General features: G+C 45.1%; 1 protein-coding gene and 1 long non-coding RNA gene across 6 annotated transcripts in view; one reads left to right on the top strand and one right to left on the bottom strand.

The window, feature by feature from the left end:
* The window catches only part of TMEM165 (transmembrane protein 165), a 25,084-nt gene extending 11,135 nt beyond the window's left edge, over nt 1-13,949 (bottom strand). Inside the window, exons 1-2 of one of the 2 annotated variants that reach the window (XM_049092970.1) lie at nt 13,511-13,949; nt 2,224-2,449 (exon numbers count right to left, since the gene is read on the bottom strand). In XM_049092970.1, coding sequence (XP_048948927.1) covers nt 2,224-2,449; nt 13,511-13,720 — 436 coding nt within the window. In that variant the 5' untranslated portion in view covers nt 13,721-13,949. The remainder of the gene's footprint in view (nt 1-2,223; nt 2,450-13,510) is intronic. The other variant, XM_025435858.3, reaches the window with a different exon arrangement.
* On the top strand, nt 12,875-20,214 carry LOC112652331 (uncharacterized). Of its 4 annotated transcripts, none has more exons than XR_007401711.1 (4): nt 12,875-13,247; nt 16,469-16,524; nt 17,130-17,354; nt 20,056-20,212. It is a non-coding gene; the product is annotated as an uncharacterized LOC112652331 (long non-coding RNA). The 4 variants fall into 4 exon arrangements; XR_003131371.3 differs by lacking the exon at nt 12,875-13,247 and adding an exon at nt 14,686-15,222 and having other exon boundaries at nt 16,469-16,599; nt 20,056-20,214; XR_003131372.3 differs by lacking the exon at nt 12,875-13,247 and adding an exon at nt 14,686-15,222.

Here is a 20,214-nt window from a genome sequence, read left to right as displayed (position 1 = left end):
GAAACCATCAGTATCTTTTTAAACTCAATTTATAAAGAAAAATAAAGTATGGGGCACTTGGGTGGTTCGGTTGGTTAAGCATTCCGACTCTTGATTTTGGCTCAGGTCGTGATCTCAGGGTCATGAGATCAAGCCCTGCGTCAGGCTCCACACTCAGCAGGGCTTCTGCTTAAGATTCTCTCTCTCTCTCTCTCTCTCTCTCTCTCTCTCTCTCTCTCTCCCCCTCATACATGCACTCTCTAAAATAAATAAATCTTTAAATAAAAATTTCAAGTGATATGCATTTTTGTGCTGCAGGTAAATGACAGTGTTGAATAAGCTAAATCTGAAGGAACAAAAGCCGTAAAAGATTTTGAAGGAGAGAGTTATCACCTTTAGGGTAAAATTCCATGAGGAAAGGAAAGAAAAATAGGAATTAAAGGGGAAGGCAGCCCAGGTGGCTCAGCGGTTTAGAGCTGCCTTCAGCCCAGGGTGTGATCCTGGAGACCCAGGATCGAGTCCCACATCAGGCTTCCTGCATGGAGCCTGCTTCTCCCTCTACCTGTGTCTCTGCCTCTCTCTCTCTCTCTCTCTCTCTCTCTAGAATTAAAGGGGAAGAAAGAACAATGTCAATGTCCAAATGTTAAGGAAGAGTTTATTCAGGTATTTTTAAAGGAACGAAGGTGACAGTGGTTATCAAATTGCTAAAGGTATTTAGATCCCACCTGATATATTTTAAAAGACTACCTTAACAGTTCTATTTAATACAATATGCCAAAAATTAGATCTCTGCGACTCCTTAAGCTATGGTAAAAAGTTTTTAATAACTTCCACTTGAAAGAGGGTACACAGTTTTTCCAAAGGGTTCTGGAAACCCAAGGAGAAGGTGGGCAGACCACGGCTCCGGCCTATTTCCGGCAGCGCCAGGGAGAAAGCGCCCAGCAGCAGCCCCAGTGGCAGGCGGGCGAGGGCGGGCAGGGCAGGCACTCAGTCGGCCCTCAGCTGCGGAAAAGGAACCCATCACTTCAGGGAGTGGTGGGGACCCAGAGCACCAGGTTCTGAGGTGGGGACCGGCAGAAAGGCCAGCTTTCCAGTTCCCCTCAAAGCCAAAGCTTCAAAAACAAAATTCTCTGGTATCCTTCAAACTCATTCTAAACACAGGACTTCACCAACAACTCGCTCCACTCTTCCTATTTCCTCTATCAAAATGTACTTTTGAAGAAAAAATTGTTTATTAGAAAATATGAATAAAGCTAAAATGAACTCCTAAAATGTGAAAAGTACTCAAGTTATTTTAATCAGTAAAATATTTATTTATAACAGATTTAAAACGACGTAAACTTTAACAGGCGTCCAAGCAGCCATTAGGAGAACCTATGCCATACTTGAAGGAGCAGCTTCCGTGAGAGGCCTGCAAGGTCTGAGAGGTGGAGGGGGTAGGACTGAGCACCCGACACACAGGCCACAGTCCCATGGGCGAGGCAGGCATTAACTCAACATTCCACAGACGGGGATGTGAGGCTCACAGGTGAAGGAACTTACCAGTAGGCCACTACACAGCAGTCAGGTTCCAACCCAAGTCTGACTCTCAGGGGCAAGGTCACGGTTTTCCACCCAGCTCGGTGGCTTGGGGTGGCTTCTGAACCAGAGACTCAACCATGCTTCACTATTTAGTGTTAAGTTTACTTTCTCATGGTCTAATTCTTTGAAAAACTGAAGCCCATGCAAGAGTAATACAAACTGGAAATCTAGGAACAATTCATCCCTTTACTAGAATGGGTAAGAACAGCTTAATCAAACACAACAAACGTAAAGTGACTCCTCAGTTCCTGATTACCAAATGTCCTTCGACAGTTCTTGCTTTCCAACATGTCCTTGAAATGTCCTTCGATCCGCAATCCTCTGTTGTGACTTGAGTCCTATTTCTAGGATATAATCAGCTATAAGCTTATCTGGACTGAAAAGAAAAAAGCCAGGGTACACACAGCCAAAGCCAGGATAAAAAAAACTTGTGAATAAATGAGGAGTACAGACCTTGGCTGTGAAACGCTGAAAAAGTCAATTTTAAAAGTACCACATGGTTTTTAGTAATTTATGTAACTGACACCATTTTCTCTTCACTAAATTCTGGAATGCTGTCAACCCAAGTGCACCTAACCAGCCGAATGAGTCAATGACTCAATGCCCTGCACCATGCTTTCTCCTTAATTCAATAAAGTCATTAGGAGGAAAAAACACACTCACCTGATAAGCACGTCATTAGGCCCAAGGCAAGCATGGCCCCAGCCAACACAGTCAGACGGTTATAGCGCATTGCCATGATGGCTGCTATAAAAAATGTCTTATCACCCAGTTCAGATACAATGATAACTGATATAGCAGCGACAAATGCATGGATAAATCCCAAATTCGTTTGGGTAGCTGGATCTTCTTTATTGCTATGAACCGGGGCAGCTGGTGTAAATCCTTTCTGAAATAAAAAAAAAAAAAACATACATATGTATCAGCTAGTTTTGGGGAAAAAATCATTACTTAAAATTCTTTTATTTTTGAACGTGAATTAAAGTCTTTCTGTTGTGGTCATTGGACTGACTTACTGTCTAAGGATTCTTGAAAGCCATTTCTAATGACCCAAACCTCCAACCGATGGATGCTACAAGGCAGGTCCAAGTATAAGCTACAAAATAATTTTTTAAAAGAAATAGAGACCAGCAATAGCCACATATTGAAACTACCTTATTTTCTACATATTTATGATTTGAGATGCTTAGATACATCTCATTCAAATTTTTATTTGTACCTTGAGTAGAGGAGAGCCAGGTACATTTATCAAACGTTCAACTAACAGAAACCTGAGAGAAATCCCTTTAACATTTTATAGGACAAAACAGAATCCAGAAAGCTCTGAACAGGCTAAAGCAAGAAATGGCTCTAGCTAAGATGAGGTTTAGTATATATGAGGATATAAAAATATATAAAGAATTTATACCACACCAAGAAACCTCAATAATCTGATTAAAAATGGGCAGAGGATCTGAACAGTTATCTTTCCAAAGACATCCAGATAGCCAACAGACACATGGAAATATGCTCCACATCACTAATCATCGGGGAAATGCAAATCAAAATCATGAGGTATCACCTTAAATCTGTCAAGATGGCTAGAATCAAAAAGATAAGAGACAACAAGTGTTGGTGAGGATGTGGAGAAAAAGAAACCCTCATGAACCTGGTGGGAATGCAAACTGGTGCAACCACTGTGGAAAACCACATGGAGGTTCCTCAAAAACTTAAAAATAGAACTACCCTATGATCCAGTAATGCCACTACTGAGTATTTACCCAAAGAAAACAAAAACACTAATTAGAAAAGATATATGCACTCCTATGTTTATTGCACCATTATTTATAATAGCCAAATCGGGAAGCAACCTGAGTGTCCATCAATAGAAGGATGGATAAAGATATAACATAGTGTGTATACACACTCGCGCGCGCATGCACACACTGGAATATTACTCAACCATAGAAAAGATGTGATTTTTGCCATGTGCAACAACATGGATGGACCGAGAGGCTATTATGCTACGTGAAATCAGAAAAAGACAATTACGTATGGTTTCACTCATATGTGAAATCTAAAAAAACAAAACAAATGAATAAACAAAGAAATAAAAGGCAGAGCAAGCTCAGAATTACAGAGAACTGATGGCTGCCAGAGCGATGTGGGTAAGGTGATGGGCAAAATGGGTGAAGGGGAGTGGGAGCTACAGGCTTCCAGTTCTGGAATAAGTCACGGGGATGAAAGAACACCGCAGGGAATGCAGTCAGTGGGACTGTAGGCGTGCAGTGACAGCAGTAGCCACACTCCAGAGGGAGCAGAACGGAGAGAGTTGTCGCATCACCACGCTGTACACCTGAAACTCATGTAAGAATGTTTATTTTAACATTTTTAAGGGGTTGCAAAAAAAAAGAAAGAGGGACTGGAATGGGGAGGGATGAAAGAAGGAAGGGAAAATTATGCAACAGAGACCTTAAAAACCTAAAATACTATCTGGTCCAAAAAAAAAAAAAAAAAACCAGCTTGCCAACACGGTTCTAAAACAATCAAATTAGGGACTAGGAAGGACTGGCGCCCACCTTCCATGCCTGCAGAAGTCAGTCTGCCGATCCGCATCTCTCCTGGGGAGCAAAGAGCGAGAACTAAACGGAAACAGCCACAGGCAGAGGCTTAGGAGGCCAGTTTCAGTTTACCGCAGAGAAAAGATTTCTGCCCCAGGGGAGAGCCCCGGGAGGCTGAACTGGATGGCTGGTGAAGTGGCAAGCTCCCTCTTCACAGCAGTGTTCCAGAGACCCTCCTCACACAGTGAGTGCAGGATGTCTGCAACCGGGCTACTTTGTCTCTCGGTCATGTCCAGGGACACTTTGGTTGTCACAGCTCAAGGGGAACTACTGGCATGTGGCGGGTGGAAGCCACAGATGCTACTATGGATGGGAAGTAATGAACAGGACAGCCCCCCAACCCCCACAACAAAAATGATCTCTCCAACATGTCAATAGTTCCCAGGCTGAGAAACTGTGGACTAGATAAATCCCTTCTAAACATCTCCAATCCTAACAGCCCATCTGTAATTAATTTTTAAAGTCTATGAATCTCTACAAACCTAAGACATAAAAAAAGAAAAAAAAAAACCACCCCAAGAACACATGTGATATTTGATAGGGTAAAAAAATAACTTTTGGGGTGCCTGGGGGGCTCAGTCATGATCTTGGTTGGGGTCCTGGGATGGAATCCTACATCAGGGAGCCTGCTTCTCCCTCTCCCTCTGCCTGCTGATCCCCCATTTGTGCTCTGTCAGATAAATAAATAAAATCGTAAAAAAAAAAAAAAAAAAAAGAAAGAAAAAAGAAAAAACAGAAGTACTTTTATTTACAAAAGTCCTCGTCAGAGATGTTAGAGATAAGACTCAAATCCTAAATTCTTAGTCCGCATGTCATTCCTCAACTCAGTTCCACAGTAAATATCAGCAAGATGTAAGCATTTATCAAACTAAACCTCTCAGCTAAAAATTGGGGAGATTTAACATTTGAGAAAATATTTGGTGTTAGGACTAAACCAAAAGGACAGCTGTGGAAGCTAGCTAGCTCTTGATGAAGTACCCTTTTAAGGAATTCTTGCTTTCTGTCCATCACTACTTTAGTTCCATCTATGCTGATGTTCCTTTAAGAATGAGCTTCCTTTCTCTTCAAATGATCATTAAGCCATCATTAAAAAAAAAAAAAAAAAAAAACAAACAAACAAACAAAAAAACGCATTTCAACTCCGGTTCTTGAAAGTGCAACCATTTTCTAAGAAAATGTTTAGGAAAAAATATACACAGTTTATGACCAATTAGCTCTAAACTCAAACAGAAATGCTTACTTTTAAAAACACAACAGTGATCAAAACTACATATTCCTGTGGCTTTATAATTCGCAGCCATAAAACCCCGGCCACATTACTTAGCCTCTCTCTGTTTTTCTGTGAAATAAGGACAAAATAAAACTTGCCTTACAAGGACAATAAAACAAAAAACTACATATTCTTAAGAACTTGCTATATACAGAACACAGGAAAACCGACTTGCAGCTTTTATCATACATTAGGCTGATCTGAGATACCCAAAAAGATAGTGTTAAAACACCAACAACTGTTGTGAGAAGAACTTAAAGCTAAAGCCACCAGATATTACAGAGATCAATTTAAAACTTAAAATGCTAATAACAGAGCCAGAAAACGATCAGCCTCTATTCATTTGCTGTCAAATGCCTAAGTGCTCACTGCGCAGGAGCATCTCCCTTTTTTCTAACTCACCTTCAGGCTGACCTGCAGTGGTTTAATACGTGGCTCTGGTATCAGGCTGCCTGGGCCCGAGCCAAGGCATTACCAGTTACCGGTTGCCCTCGGGCCCGGAAGTTTACCTCCCTGTGACTCAAGCTGCCCAGTAAGAGGAGAGGTAGCTCCACAGACACGGTCACCGTGAAGTTTAAATGGCCACTACATGTAAAGCTGTGAGGGTGATGCCTAGCACACGGCGAGCACTCGGTTATAAGGAGTTACCATAGCACACCACAACACGACCAGTTTAATCTTTGTAAAACTATGTCATGTTAACTCACTGTTTAACAACGAGCCTCAGATTCCATATTGAAGGATGAGCCAGAGCAGTGCTGTCCAGTAAAAAATAATGCAGGCCACATAATTTAAATTCTGTTGCCCCATTTTAAAAAGTAAAAGCAGACGAAATTATTTGTAATAATATCTTATTTAACCTGATACATCCAAAATACTCTGGAAACACAGCGTTTTTTTCACACTGGCATCTGTCTACTTAACACACACATCTCATGCACATCTCCATTTGGACTAGACACATTTCAAGTGCCTAAGAAGCACCACATGGCTCAGGGCTATAGTTCTGAGCAGTGCAACACAAGGGCCTGGGGAGCTCTTGGTAACCACAAGCCTTCAATCATGCAGTCCTACTGCCCCTTCCTACCTCCTTTTCATTATTTACCTTGATTGCTCAAGTTCCAACTTACAGAGAACCTCAGAAGCAAGGCCTACCCCAATGACTCCAGTCCAATGATCCTACTATCCTCAAGTGAAAGTGAATGCATACCAGTCATGGCAGATACATGACTGAAACAAAGTTTAAGGCAGGAACACTCAAGGATTTAATCTTTTTGTATTAGTAACATCTATAACTGTAATATTATCATCTGTAATAATAAAAGACAAAATAACTAAATGTCCATCAACAGGGAACTGGTTACATAGATGGTCGCTCCATGTCTCAGAATGTATTTTAAAATGTAAGTAAAAATTAGAACGTTTTATTTATGCCAATGAAGAAAAGTCAGCAAGGTATTTTTAAATTGGAAAAAAAGCACATACTATGCATATAGGAGGTAGGTATATAGTTTATTACAGTTGTTAATGCATGCCAAATCTCAACCCTGTGTGTTTACAGGGAAGAAACCACGATGACTAGAACAGGGGTCCACAAACTTTTTCTTAAAGCATCAAATATTTAGCCTCATGGGCCACATGGTCTCTTCAATAACTACCCAATTCATATGCTATAGCTTGAGTACAGCCACAGATAATACTTTAATGAACGGGCATGGCTCTGTTCTAATAAAAGACTTTATTTATAAAAACAAAGAGCCAGCGGTAAAACGCAGTTTGCTGACCCCTGAACTAGAATATAGGAGGAAGAAGAGACATACTTTTTCACTCTACATTCTCTGTACTTCTCATGCACACAACAGACACCTGTTGTCCATCGCTTCAAAAATTTCTTGACCCAATCTCTTGCTCTGCTTATGGAGAACTAATTCCTTGAAGGATATAACTGGTCACAGGCAGGTCCAACCAGAAAGTAAGGGCTCAGTACTTATTCACTACGTGGAAGTATGGAGGAATTAACAACCTGTGGGGCAACCTTTGGCCCACGGGGGTGTAGTGGGGGGCGACCCCGAAATTCATTTCATCAGCCTCCCTGAAGCCACAGCAGGATTTGGTACTAGCCAGTCACAGAGTGACTAACTTCAAGATGCATCGAGGTATGTGCCCTTAGCTCATTCCCAGGACTATCTGAAAGATTACAGGCGTGCTCAGAGAACAGGGAGTAAACCTTCAGATGAATGGCTGGGGTAAGATGAGAAAGATAAATTGAACTCAGAATGAAAATCCTGTGTTTAGTTAGACCAGCTCAGAGGCAACATTTTCTGCCCTTAAAAGTTTCTGAGAAGCCACAAATATGACTAATAGATCAGGGCAGAAAGTAGAGAAGGCCCCCACTGGACCAATTAATGAGGAGGGCGGCTGCATTAAGACCAATGTTAAAGACAATTTAAAGAAGGGAAAACTGTGTAGGATGGAAAGGAAAGATATCAAGAGGATTTTAAAAAGCTGAGGAGGGGGATGCAGGGATCAAAGATGATAGTAAGGTTTTCTGCTGAGTTTACTGGGAGAATTATTTATATTCCTACAAAGTATGTGGGCAAGAGGAAAAAAGATAAGGTTCCAGACATGTTCACTGTGAGGCCGTAAAAAGCATTTCAAGTGAAGGTTTCCAAGAGGCCATCAGCCAGATGCTCTGCAAGTAGATGAGATTTTCAAAGGAAAGGGAGATGGGATTAAGTGGAAAAAGAATAAGCCCTAGAGAAGGTCTTTACCTAGGGAAGGGGGACATAGGGGATAAACAGAACAACACAACCCATCGTGGATATTCAGAGTGCCAGGCAGGACAGCACCGCAGATGGTCAAGTCAGGGAAGGCACCATTCACTGAGCTACTAACTAGCCGCCAAGTACTTTCCCGTGTACGGTTTACCCTGCTACTCAACAACCTGAGAGCTGTTATCTCCACTTAACAGAAGAAGAGAGGTGTAAGCTTACTAAGACAGAGGGTCATCCAGCCAAGATGGGGTAGGGTTCTTAAAGGAGGGTGAACAGTGTGAAATGAGATCTGAAAAAGACCCCAGGCTGTAGCGAGTAGGTAGGTTGTAGGAATCCTTCACACTCAGAATTTCAATGAAAAGATAGGGACTGAAGCCAGACACTGGAAGACTAAACTGAAGTGAAAGAGCAGCTCATTCCCTAATTAGAAATCTGGTCTATAAAACTGAAGAATAGGAACAAATATAGTCAAGTAGTTAAATCAATGGTCTTTTTCCCATCTTTCCCAAAAAGGAGAAGTCTGCAGGCATGTGTCAGCAGACAGAAAGTGAGTATGAATAAAGACCCTGAGGAGGGGGGAAGTAGTGGAGGTGGGAAGAGGACAGGCACAGGGTCACAGGGGAGAGGCACGGAGAGGATGGCGGTCACATCCCACGTGTGGAGAAAGGCAGAAAGTGTAGATGTCACAGGCGGGCCACGGGCAGGGGCTGGAAAGTCCAGTATCCCACCATCCAGCGACACAGTGTTATCAGTCATAAAACACCAGTGCTTTCCTTCGTGTAAATACCACCATTTCAGTATTTTAATTTGAAATGGTGGGTTTCAGGTACCAAGTATTTACATCTTGAGAGCAGGGCTCATTTAAAGAAAAAAAAATTGCTGAATAAAACTCATCTTTACTCATAAAATTAGTTCCAAATTGAAAAATGGTGGAGGAGAAAAATTTTGTCCCTCATTTTAGAAAGTATTCCTCTGGGCTTTCATGATCTTCAGGAGAAGGATGAAAATGCCAACAAGGCAAACAGGAGCCCTAGAGTTCAGATGGGCACGTGGCGGCAGTGACCTGAATGAAACCTGCGTGGGAACTCCAGCCAGGCAGCCGCATGAGCCAGAGAAGATGCAGATGCTCCTGCAAAACAGGAGCTACGGCCAGGCCAGCTACCCGGAAAAGGACGGGTCTCCCTGCAAGAAAACAGCAATAAAGCCGCTCAACAAGTCATCATACAAGAGGTGAAATTACTTGGAGATAAAGGAATCTAGAGGAAAATGCTTAGAGTTAGCTTTGAACTGTCCCCTCCCCATTACTTTACCTTTCCCACAAGGTGGGAAATGTGCATAAAAATATATGTGTGACTGACACCACAGATAAACCCGGTTTTAAGAGACTGGAAGGGGGATCCCTGGGTGGCACAGCGGTTTGGCGCCTGCCTTTGGCCCAGGGCGTGATCCTGGAGACCCGGGATCGAATCCCACATCGGGCTCCCGGTGCATGGAGCCTGCTTCTCCCTCTGCCTATGTCTCTGCCTCTCTCTCTCTCTCTGTGACTATCATAAATAAAAATTAAAAAAAAAAAAAAAAAAAAAAGAGACTGGAAGGGTGCCTGGGTGGTTCAGTCAGTTAAGCAACTGACTCTTGATTTCAGCTCAGGTGATAGTCTCAGGGTCCCAAGATCCACCCTGTGTCTGGCTCCAGGCTCAGCAGGGAATCTGCTTGAAATGCTCTCTCTCCCTCTCCCTCTGCCTCTTCCCTTGCTCACGCAGTCTCTCTAAATAAAATCTTTAAGAAAATAAAAAATAAGAGACTATTAAAAGATAAGATTGTATTTTATTATAAATTTTCACTATCATGTCTTTTTATTTGTAAATGGTTAGGTTTGCTAGTATTTTATTTTGTTATTATGAGTTCATATTAGAATACTATATATTTAAAAGATTTTTATAAATACATCTTGTTTTAATAAGTTTAACGACTTTCTTATAAATGATACTGTGTTATAATGTGTTCATAAATAGAGATTTGAAATGTACTCAATGTATTTAGCCTCGCCGATTTTTTTTTTTTTTAATTTCTTTGATGGGAGAATACCACCAAATAAACTCCGTAACATCATGATCACTTCATTCTGACACAGCAATCATGAATAAGACAGGAATCACTGAAGAGCCTCTCTCTTTGCTCCTTTTAAAAGGGCTAGAATTGCAAGGCCGGGCTGGATGGAGCAGGAGTGCAACCTCATGAAAATGGGAAAAAAGTTTAAAATACTGCACGGAAGATCTTCTCACAGTTCAAAGATAATAAATAAGAGAAATGCCAAGAAACAGTAAAGCAGAAGTAAAACAACAAGAATTTGTACTGGGTGAGGTAATAGGTATTTGTGGCTTTATTAACCATGCTATGCAACCAGAGCAGTTCTTTGGACTTCCAGAATATGCAGCAAATTATAAACCACTTTTATTAAATCTGTCTGATCTCCCCCAACTAAATGGACTTATTGCTTCTTGTATTACATGCTCCGCTCAGGGAAGGAATAAGAAAAAAGAAAAAAAAAAGTCACTAAAAGCATAAACTGCATAAATGAAAGGATCCAAGTGGTCAACAACTACTCTTTCCACGGGTTTTGTACACTGGGGTTTATTGGTAATTTATTTGTAACTCAAAGTAGAGCGTGAACTCCCCCAACTTCTTTTTACCTGATTATAGAAAAACAAACCAACCCAGTGTAGAAAGCCCTGTCAGAAGTTCAGTTGTCAAAAAAAAAAAAAAAAGAAGCTCAGTTGTCTTGCTTCAAAGCACCCTGAGATACAACATTTTTATAATGCATATTACACGTGAATGTCTACCAGGATGGTGAAGGAGAGACTCTTCCCTCTCCATTTTCAGAAGTCCACTCTCACACAGTGGCATGAAAAAAGTAAATTTAAATATCCTACCCTTTAATAAGATCTACTGGATGCAGCTGCAAAGCAAATCGGTTGCAACATCCAGATATCCAGCAATGTTCAGCCCTTGCTTATCCAGTTATTAAACTGAACTCTGACCATATCTTACCTCTACCAACTCAATAAAAAAAGCAAAGCAAACTTATATTACATGGTTTAGAAAACATGAAAGAAAAATCTCTTCCACCATGCTATAGTACTGCAGAGAAAAAAACCAGAACTGTATCAAAATGTTAGGTGAAAATATAATTAAAACAAGAGACTTAGATTCTACTACAATATAGAACAATTTAGAATAAATTACTCTTAAAAGAACCACCAGCTGACCCTTGAACAGTGAAGGGTTAGGGGCATGGAGCCCCTGCACAGTGGGAAAACTGCATATGACTTTGAGGTCCCCCAAAACTTAACTATTAATAGCCTACTGCTGACAGGAAGGCTTATTGATAACATACACAGATATTGAGTAACATATTTTGCCTTATATATACCACATACTGTGTTCTCAAAATAAGCTAGCAAAAAGAAAATGGTAAAATCATAAAGAAAACACATTTACAGTACTTCACTGAAAAAAAAAAAATCCACGTATAAGTGGACCCATGCACTTCAAACCCATTGTACAAGGGTCAACTGCATTTCAAAATATTAAAGACAAAAATCATATTATACTGTGCCTGTCCCATCTCCAGTTTTACAGGCAAGGATCCTTAAGACCACCTAAACACAGTCACTACACACTGCTGCCTTTATTTTACAAGGCTAGACCTTTTTCCTGTCTAGGAGGGTATTATTAATAACCACACCTACCACTATTTATATCTCAAAAATCACTATAGGATGAAAACTCTGATGAAAGGCCTGGAATGTTACATTCAAAATCTCTCTCACTCACAGAGTTACTTAACCCACAGTAACTGCGATTGAAAATTGAGTTAATGATAGATAATGAGTTTAAATGACAGAGGGCCAGAAGATAAACACTAAGAATACATTTCACGAATCAGCATTTCAGTTCAACTTCAGAAGTGGAAATAGCTAGAGGGGCAGCTGAGCCCAGGAGTGACAGGCGAGAGAGAAATTACCACGAAGTTTTAGGGAAGTCTTCAGAGAGGAGGGATCTGCTGGTTCTCGAAAGATGGGTGTGCTGCCTCTCACTCTCTCTCATGAATAAATAAATGAAATCTTAAAAAAAAAAATTTAAAAAAAAAAAAAAAAAAAAGGGCAGCATAGCCCTGGTGGCTTAGAGGTTTGGCGCCGCCTTCGGCCCAGGGCATGACCCTGGAGACTCGGGATCGAGTCCCACGTCGGGCTCCCTGCTTGGAGCCTGCTTCTCCCTCTGCCTGTGTCTCTGCCTCTCTCTGTGTGTGTCTCTCATGAATAAATAAATGAAATATTAAAAAAAAAAAGAGAGAGAAAAGAAAAAAGAAAGATGGGTGCGGTTCTGACCCGTGGGCCCCAAGCCCACCGAAGCCTTTTTAGGGAGGCTGTCTGCTGGGGAGACTAGCCGCAGGGCACATGGCACATCTCCAGTCCGAGTGGTTTGGATATTGCGTATGAGCAAGGGAGTGGCGTCTAAAAAGCCTGGAGGCTGACTTGGGGCCAAATCGGGAAGAAATCTCAACATCCTGCGAGAGGATGGGCTCAAGGCAGTAGGCAGGGGCAACCCCCTGAGGATTTCCGAGAAGTAAAACAGATTTCAATTTCAGAAACATGAGTCAGGTGGCGACGGTCCGCATGCAGCCTGGGCGGGAGTGGAGGCCTGGGGCGCGGGGAGGCTGGGCGCCAAACCTCTCCCACCGAGGCCTCCCTCCATTCAGGGGTCCTCCCTGGAAAGGAGGAGGCAGCTTCCCCGGCACCGGCAAAGCATCTGAAAACGCCCGCCGGGGTTCCGCGTACGAGTGACCGAGCGACTCTGCGCACGTAACTTAGGACGTTAGTGAGACCGAGAGGGCAGGGGGCGCGCCCGGACCGGGTCCCGGCATCCCACCCGCCGCGGCGCTCAGCCTTCCCGCGGCCGGAGCACGCTCTTAAGAAGGGAGAGTCAGGCCTCGCCATCCAGGCACGTGTGGCCCCACGCACGGGCCCGCCAAGCCGCACGCGGGTAAGCGGTGAGCGAGGGGCGAGCGGGCCCAGCCACGCCACGCCCGACGCTGTTGTCCGCGGGGAACACGGGCAGCCGCCCACTGCCCTCGGTTAAGACCTGGTCCCCGGCAGGAGCGTCGGCCGCTCCCCGGGGCGCGTCCGCCGCATCCCGGCGCTCCTCCCTCCCCCACGGGGAGCGGGCGGGGCCGGCCCACCCGGGGAAGCGCCCGCCGCCGCCCTCCGCCGCCCGCCGCCCCCCGGCCCCCGCCCCCCCCCGCTCACCTCGGCCCGGGCGGGCTCGGGGCCCTGCGCCGCCGCGGGCTGCGGCTGCAGCTGCTGGGCGGGCGCCGGCGGTTCCTTGTTCCGGTGGCTGAGGTCTCCGTCGGGGGCTGCGCGGCCGCCGCTCGGGGCCCAGAGCAGCGCGAGCAGCAGGAGCAGAGGCAGCCGCGCCGCAGATGCGCGGCCACTCCCCCGGGCCGCCGCCGCCGCCATCCCGCCGGCCGCCACCGCCACCGCCACGCACCGGTGCCGCAGGAGGAAGTGCGGGCGCCGGAGCCGCCGCCGCCGTGCGCCCCTCACGCGTCGCCGCCGCCGCCGCTCAGCGAGCAGCCGGCAGCATGCGGGAAGCGGCGAGGCCCGGCGAGAGGCTCAGCGCAGGCCGGCGTCCGCGCGGCCCTCCCCCGCTCCCGCGGCGCGGCCTCAGGACTCCGCCAACTGTCTCGGCGCCGCCCGGCCCGGGTCCTCGGGGCCCCGCCCCTGCCCGTGACGGCCTCCCATTGGCCCGGCGTCCGCCGCGGCGTCGTGACGTCAGCCGGGCAGGTTGAGGTGCGGCCCGCGCCCTCGTCCCATTGGGCCCCGCGCGCCTGGGAGGCCCCGGCCGCGTGACGCTCCGCGCCTCGCCGCCCCCTCGCGCCCCACGCGGGGCCTCCCTCGGCGGCGCCCGCCCGGCCCCGCTGCCCGCGGCGGATCCCAGGGGGCCGGCCCGTCGGCGCGCTCGGGCTACGTGGCGCTCGCGGCGGGCACCGCCACACCTGCCCGCGTCCGCCCTGCCGGCCGGCCGACGGCGCTGTGCCCACGGGGGGGCCGCGGTGCAGGCGCCTCTGCAGCGGGCGGGAGAGCGCGGCCGGACCCCGCACGGCTGGCCTCGCGCGCCGTCGGTCTGCCCGCGAGGTATCCCCGGGCCGGACACCCTCGGCAGCCTTTCCCTCTGGGAGGCCTGGGACAGCGCCCGTCCTCGGCGGCTCCCGGGGCGTGTCTGGCCCTTGCAGCCGGCTGCCCAGGGCGCCCGCGGCGCAGGATAAGCCTCCAGCGTGGCTTACGCTCGGGTCCTGACCCCCGGGCCCTGAGATCCAGCCTCGCGTGACGCTCCACGCTGCGTGGGGGCCTCTCTCTGCGTCTCCCTTCGCCCCCGCCCGCCCTGCCCCCTCCCCAGCTCGCTCGCTCCCTCTCCCCCCTCCCTCCCTCCCCCTCCCTCCCTCTCTCTCCCTCTCTCTCTAAAAATAATTTTAAAAACAAAAGAAAGGAAATTGAGTGTTCAGGACTTTTGAAAGATGGGCATTGTGGCGGGCAAGAGTAGAAAACAGGAAAGGATGATCATTGGGCTTGAAAGGAGTTGTACATCTTCTATTAAAAAAAAAAGTTGAGCTATTGAGTTATCAGAACTTTAAGAAATGCTACTCTTCTATAAAAAAACAGTTGAGCTATTGAGTTATCATAACTTCCACTAAGAGAAATGCTAACCTATTAAAAACAGTTGAGCTATTGAGTTACCAGAACTTCGACTAAGAGAAGTGCTAATCGCATGCCAAGCAATATCTATTTAACATATATGCACGTACAGTGATTCAAGCTGTACTTTGTGAAGAGCGATGGAAGTTATCTCTTGAATAGTGGGACAAGAAATGAATCCACCAAAACAATCTGTGGCAAAATGAGCAAACCGACTTTGAGTTCCCTGAAGATACTACTTTGCGTCGTCAGGTGGTAAAGCTGCGGTGGGTGCTGCTCCTCCCGTCTGTAATTACCTTCCTCCGTTCCACTACTGTAAACTCCTACTCCTATTTCTAAAACCTGCTCAGGCCTGACCTCTCAGAAGTCTCCCTCCAACAGCCGTCTTACAGAATCCGTTCCCCCTGGCTTCCCGCTACTACATAGCTCATGTATGCCTCTCTTGTATAAGCAGCCAGGATGCCTCCTACACAGTTTGGGGTACAAATGTTGTGCCTCCCACTTCATCCCTAGAGTGCAGATGTCTGAGCCCTGATAAACCAGTCATAGGTAGCCCAGAAGTCCAAACTATCCGGCCTCTAACATCCTCTCCTTTTCTGTGCTTGAGAGGTACCCCAAAGGGAGTCTAGTGACTCAGCCTGATGGCTGAAGTGGAAGGGTAAATAAAGGTGGCAAAATTAGCCATGTGTCCCTGATCCCTGGAAAGTGCTGGGCTTATTTTCTGGGGTGGGCCACCCACCCTCTAGAACTCTTAACAGGAAGTGCTCCTGGCCAAATTCCCAGTGAGCCAAGGCAATGACGTTAATGGATTACAGCTACAAGATGCCAAGGCACTGGCTGTTGCATGTGAGGTGGCTCAGCGCTAAGGCAGCAAAGCTGTTTAGCAGAAGTAAAGTAAAGCAAACAGACAAAGCCTTGTCCCGACAGTAGTGTCAGTGCCGTGTCTGAACTGGGCCTGAGTAGGGGCCCCTGCAGCCTGTCCCAGTGTCGCCTTGATCCCATAGGACCTAAGGCTCTACAGTTAGGCCCCAGGTGTCAGATTCCAAAGTAATGACTTCTTTGCCCCATCAGGAGGGCTAATCAGAGCCCTGGCTTCACCTCTCTGAGAATTTAAAGCCATCGTTATTCTAACCTCACTGATGACAATCTCCCTTTAAAAAAAAAAAAAAAAAAAAAAAGTCTAAAAAGTAGATTTCCTGGTACATTTCTTGGCAAACAACTGGAGCTACTTACTTGACCCCTATCCAGTAAGGATGTGAGAGGATAACAATTCCAAGATGCGTTTTGTATTTTGGGTTTCTTTGTTTTTTTGTTTTTTGGGTTTTTTTTTTTGTCTCAGCCTATATATATAGACAGTCTCACTACAGTGAATCACTGACAGGCGCCCTTCTGCTTAAGAAACCCTACCACATATGTGTCACACTGTCTTTTAATGCTTTTTGATTCCTACCTCCTTACTGAGTCTTGAGGTTCTAGATGGTAAGATTATGTCTTTTCTCTCTTTATGCCTAGAACCCAGCAGACTTCCCAACATGGTAATTGTGGCCATCATTACAGCACTACTAGTAGTAAGTCACTATCGAGTGCTTATTCTGATCCAGGCAGTGAACGGAACATGTTAAGTGAATGATCTTCCAAGGGAGGTACCAGCATCATTTTTACAAATGAGAAATCTGAGACTTAGGTCACAAGGCTTTCACAAAATTACGCAGCTATTGAGGGACAGAATTGGGCTTGATCCCTGCTGGTTGAATTTAACTGTGCCCTACTTACTGAAAATTGAAATAGATAAAACCAGCCAATTAATGGTGAACATTTCCATTATTTATTAGAGGAAAATGCTCTTTCTCCACTCCAAGTTCCCAGGGGGAGGACTGTTTCCTGGCTCTCTCAGAGATGTAACCATTTTACCACTGATGTTATAAGGCCTATTTGACTAGAGTAACCTAGCATACTGGGCGGAACTCTGCCACTTTACTCCTCTCCGGAGATGCAGCCCACAGGGTGAATTAATCCCTGCTGCTCTGAGCCCAGTGCTGCTTGTGAGAGGCTAGAGACAGCTCTTGATTCTGGAATTCGATATTAGCCCTGCACCCCTGGCTACCAGACCTATAGTCCTTTCCTCCAACCCTACCACCTGTCTCACTCTTTGTTTTCCTCCTCAACTTTTCAGAAGGAGTGAAGAGTCGAGCTATTTCCTGAGCTCCCTAGAGAGCTCTCCTGCACCCCCAAATCATCAAGGAGTGGATTACTTTACTTTGAACAGTCCACAGAGGAAGGGCTGGTTAGAGAAGCCAGAACAGGGAATGATGAGAAACAGAAACCAGAAAACTCATGCCAAGAGTCAGCTGAAGATCATTCAAAATTAAAAAGAAGGCGCTGGCAAATTGATGTGTAGGTAAATGACAAATAGTAATTTACAACTTGCTTGACCTTCTCGACTCTTGAAGAACTTCCGCTATGTGAAATGAAGCACACTGCTACCCACAGGCTCGCCAACAACCCCTTCAGATAATGGGGATCCGGGCCTTGTAGGGGACCTCTGCTGATCCAGAGGAAAGGGGGCTGCCCTTCTAGGCCCACTCTTAGACTTCCTGGATTTCCACAAACAGGCTGACAATTCAGGAAGACTGTTACCGACCCGCTTCATTCCCACTTCTCAAGCTAGCTGCTTGCTGTCTCCATCTGAGGATTTCACAGGCATTTCAAAGCTGAAGCAAAACGGGTCTCTTGGTTTCCCTCCAAAAACCTGTTCCTTTCCCAGTCCTCCTATCTCAGTAAATGGAACCAGCACCTCCCTGTTAGACTCCACTAATTTCTTCCTACCCACATCCAATCTACCAGCAAGTTCTGTTGTCTCTGCCTCTAAAATAGAGTCTGAATCTCTTCACTTCCTTCCATCTCCTTGTCCACAGTAACTACCTTGTCCAAGGTAGGTGTTATTTCTCACCTAGACTCTTTAAAGAGACTTCTAATGTCATAGTCTTCCTGCTTCCACTCTTGCCCATCTGTAATCTAACCAGCAGTCAGGTGAACTTGCAAAATGAAAATAAATCATTTCATTCCCCTGCTTAACATTATCTAATGGCTCTCAATGCCCTTAGAATAAAGTCCAAAGTCCCTATCTCTGAATTAAAGTTCTGTGTCATCTAACCCCTGCCTTCTGGGTGACTTCATCCCTTGGCTTTTCTCTACCTCATGTGCCATGCCCAACCAAGCTTGTTTCTGCCCTCAAGACCTTTGTACAGTGCTTGTTGTTACTCTTCTTGGCTCACTCTTTCTTCAGATCTTCTGGTCCCATAGTGTAAATAACACCTCCTTGAGGGAGACCTTCCTCCACATCCATCTAAAGTAGGTAGACCTTCCCTCCCCTCACCCTGGTCACTCTATCTCACCTTTATTTATTTATTTATTTATTTTTTTAGCTTTTTCATTTTTTCATAGTACTTATCACTATCTGAACTTATCTTGATTTTCTAATTGTTTACTCATTATATTTATTATCTGTATTCTTCAACTGAAATGTAAGCTTGGTCAGGGCAGGAATCCTACCTGTTTTGCTCACAGTATCCCCAAGGTCTAAAATAGTGCCTGGCCATAGAACACAGTCAGATATGAATGAAGCATTAGTTTAATGAAATTATGAGGATGAAAAGACAAAGACAAATCTAGATATAGACATAGACATAGTCTGGCTCAAAACCACAGATTTCTGATCTTGTCATAGCTTCATCTTTGAAGATCAGCCTCATTTCACACTTGTACATTCCTCCCACCTGGCCTGAGTGGCTCTGAAGAGTCTTCTATGCCGTCTTTGTCTTTGGCTCAATTCTGAGAGACAGAGTTCATCCTACTTTCTGATCACATCCTAGTGGCCTTGAGTTCATTCACAGCCAAAGACAAGAATCAGTCTTTAACTCACCAAGAACTCTTCAACCCAGAATACCTCTCCTCTCTGCAAGTGATTGCCTGGTCCATTGAAGCCTGACAGCGACTGAGACTCCACATCCTTCATCCCCTCAACCCTTCCCCCAGATTAGGGGACATCCTCTCAGGCCCAGCTCCCTCCATTGTCAAGTTAATGCAAGAAGTTTGGTGATCCTATCCAGGATGGAGAGCTGGTTGGAAATTGGGTGGGGGCAATGCTGTTTCACTAAAATAAGATTTGAGTATTAGTAAGATGTTAGGTCAAAATCCTGTGGATAGAGAAATACAAATTTATTTGACTAGATGAAGGGCTTTAAAATGAGAAGTCATAGCCATGGAATGGAAGACCCTCTATTTCCCTCCTGCCATGCCTTGACAGCAGAGCTCAAAAGCTATGCCATGAAAAGTACATGAAATACGAACATTTCTCCTTATGCAAAATTCTGCACTCCAGCTCATACTATGACATTGTTTTATTCTTAACATAGATTAAATGTCTACTAGCTGATTTTGTACAGAACACATTAAGAATATGCATTTTCTTGTATTTTGTGCTCTTTTCTACACTTCTTAAGTATTCATAGCCACAAACTGCCTTCAATAATGGCTGATGACAAAAAGCAGTCATGCTCTTACCTGTGGTCAGGGCTGGCTACAAAACATGCTGGGCCCAGGGCAAAATGAATATGTGGGACCTCTGTTCAAAAAATAGGGAAAGAGGGGCCTGGGTGGCTCAGTTGGTTAGGTGGCCGACTCTTGATTTCGGTTCATGTCATGATCACAGGGTTGTGAGTTGGAGCCCGGCATCAGGCTCCGTGCTGGGCATGGAGCCTACCTAAGGTTCTTTCTCTCCCTCTCCCTCTGCCCCTCCCCTCCCCCTCCTCAAATTAAAAAAAAAAAAAAAGGCAGAGAAAAGAGTGCAGTTAATTAAAGATACTAATGCAATAGGGGTAATAGTGATACATGAGTAACTATATGAACTTAATTGCAAAATAATAGTTTCAGTGTCATAATTTTATGTAACACAGTAAATAATAATAGTTCATTAATGTGATATCTTGATTGATTGTGAAATTTTTCTGGCTTGCCTGCAAGTTCCCCACAATTTATCCTGTCATTTTATTTTCATTTTCAATAGATAAGAAATTCATTTCATGCAGTTTCTTTTTCAGCCGATATAAATGAAAGCAAGATCGTTCACTCTTGGCAAATGCAAGATCTCAAACAGATCATTTTCATTCTGGAAAAGACCTTTTTTGTTGATGCAACCATTAAGAATGGTTTATAGGCTGTGACAACATTAAGATAACTTTCTAATAAATTATTTCGAA

The sequence above is a fragment of the Canis lupus genome, chromosome 13 (assembly GCF_003254725.2).
Source record: "Canis lupus dingo isolate Sandy chromosome 13, ASM325472v2, whole genome shotgun sequence".
Classification (NCBI taxonomy): domain Eukaryota; kingdom Metazoa; phylum Chordata; class Mammalia; order Carnivora; family Canidae; genus Canis; species Canis lupus.
This window is presented reverse-complemented; position numbering and strand designations above follow the sequence as displayed.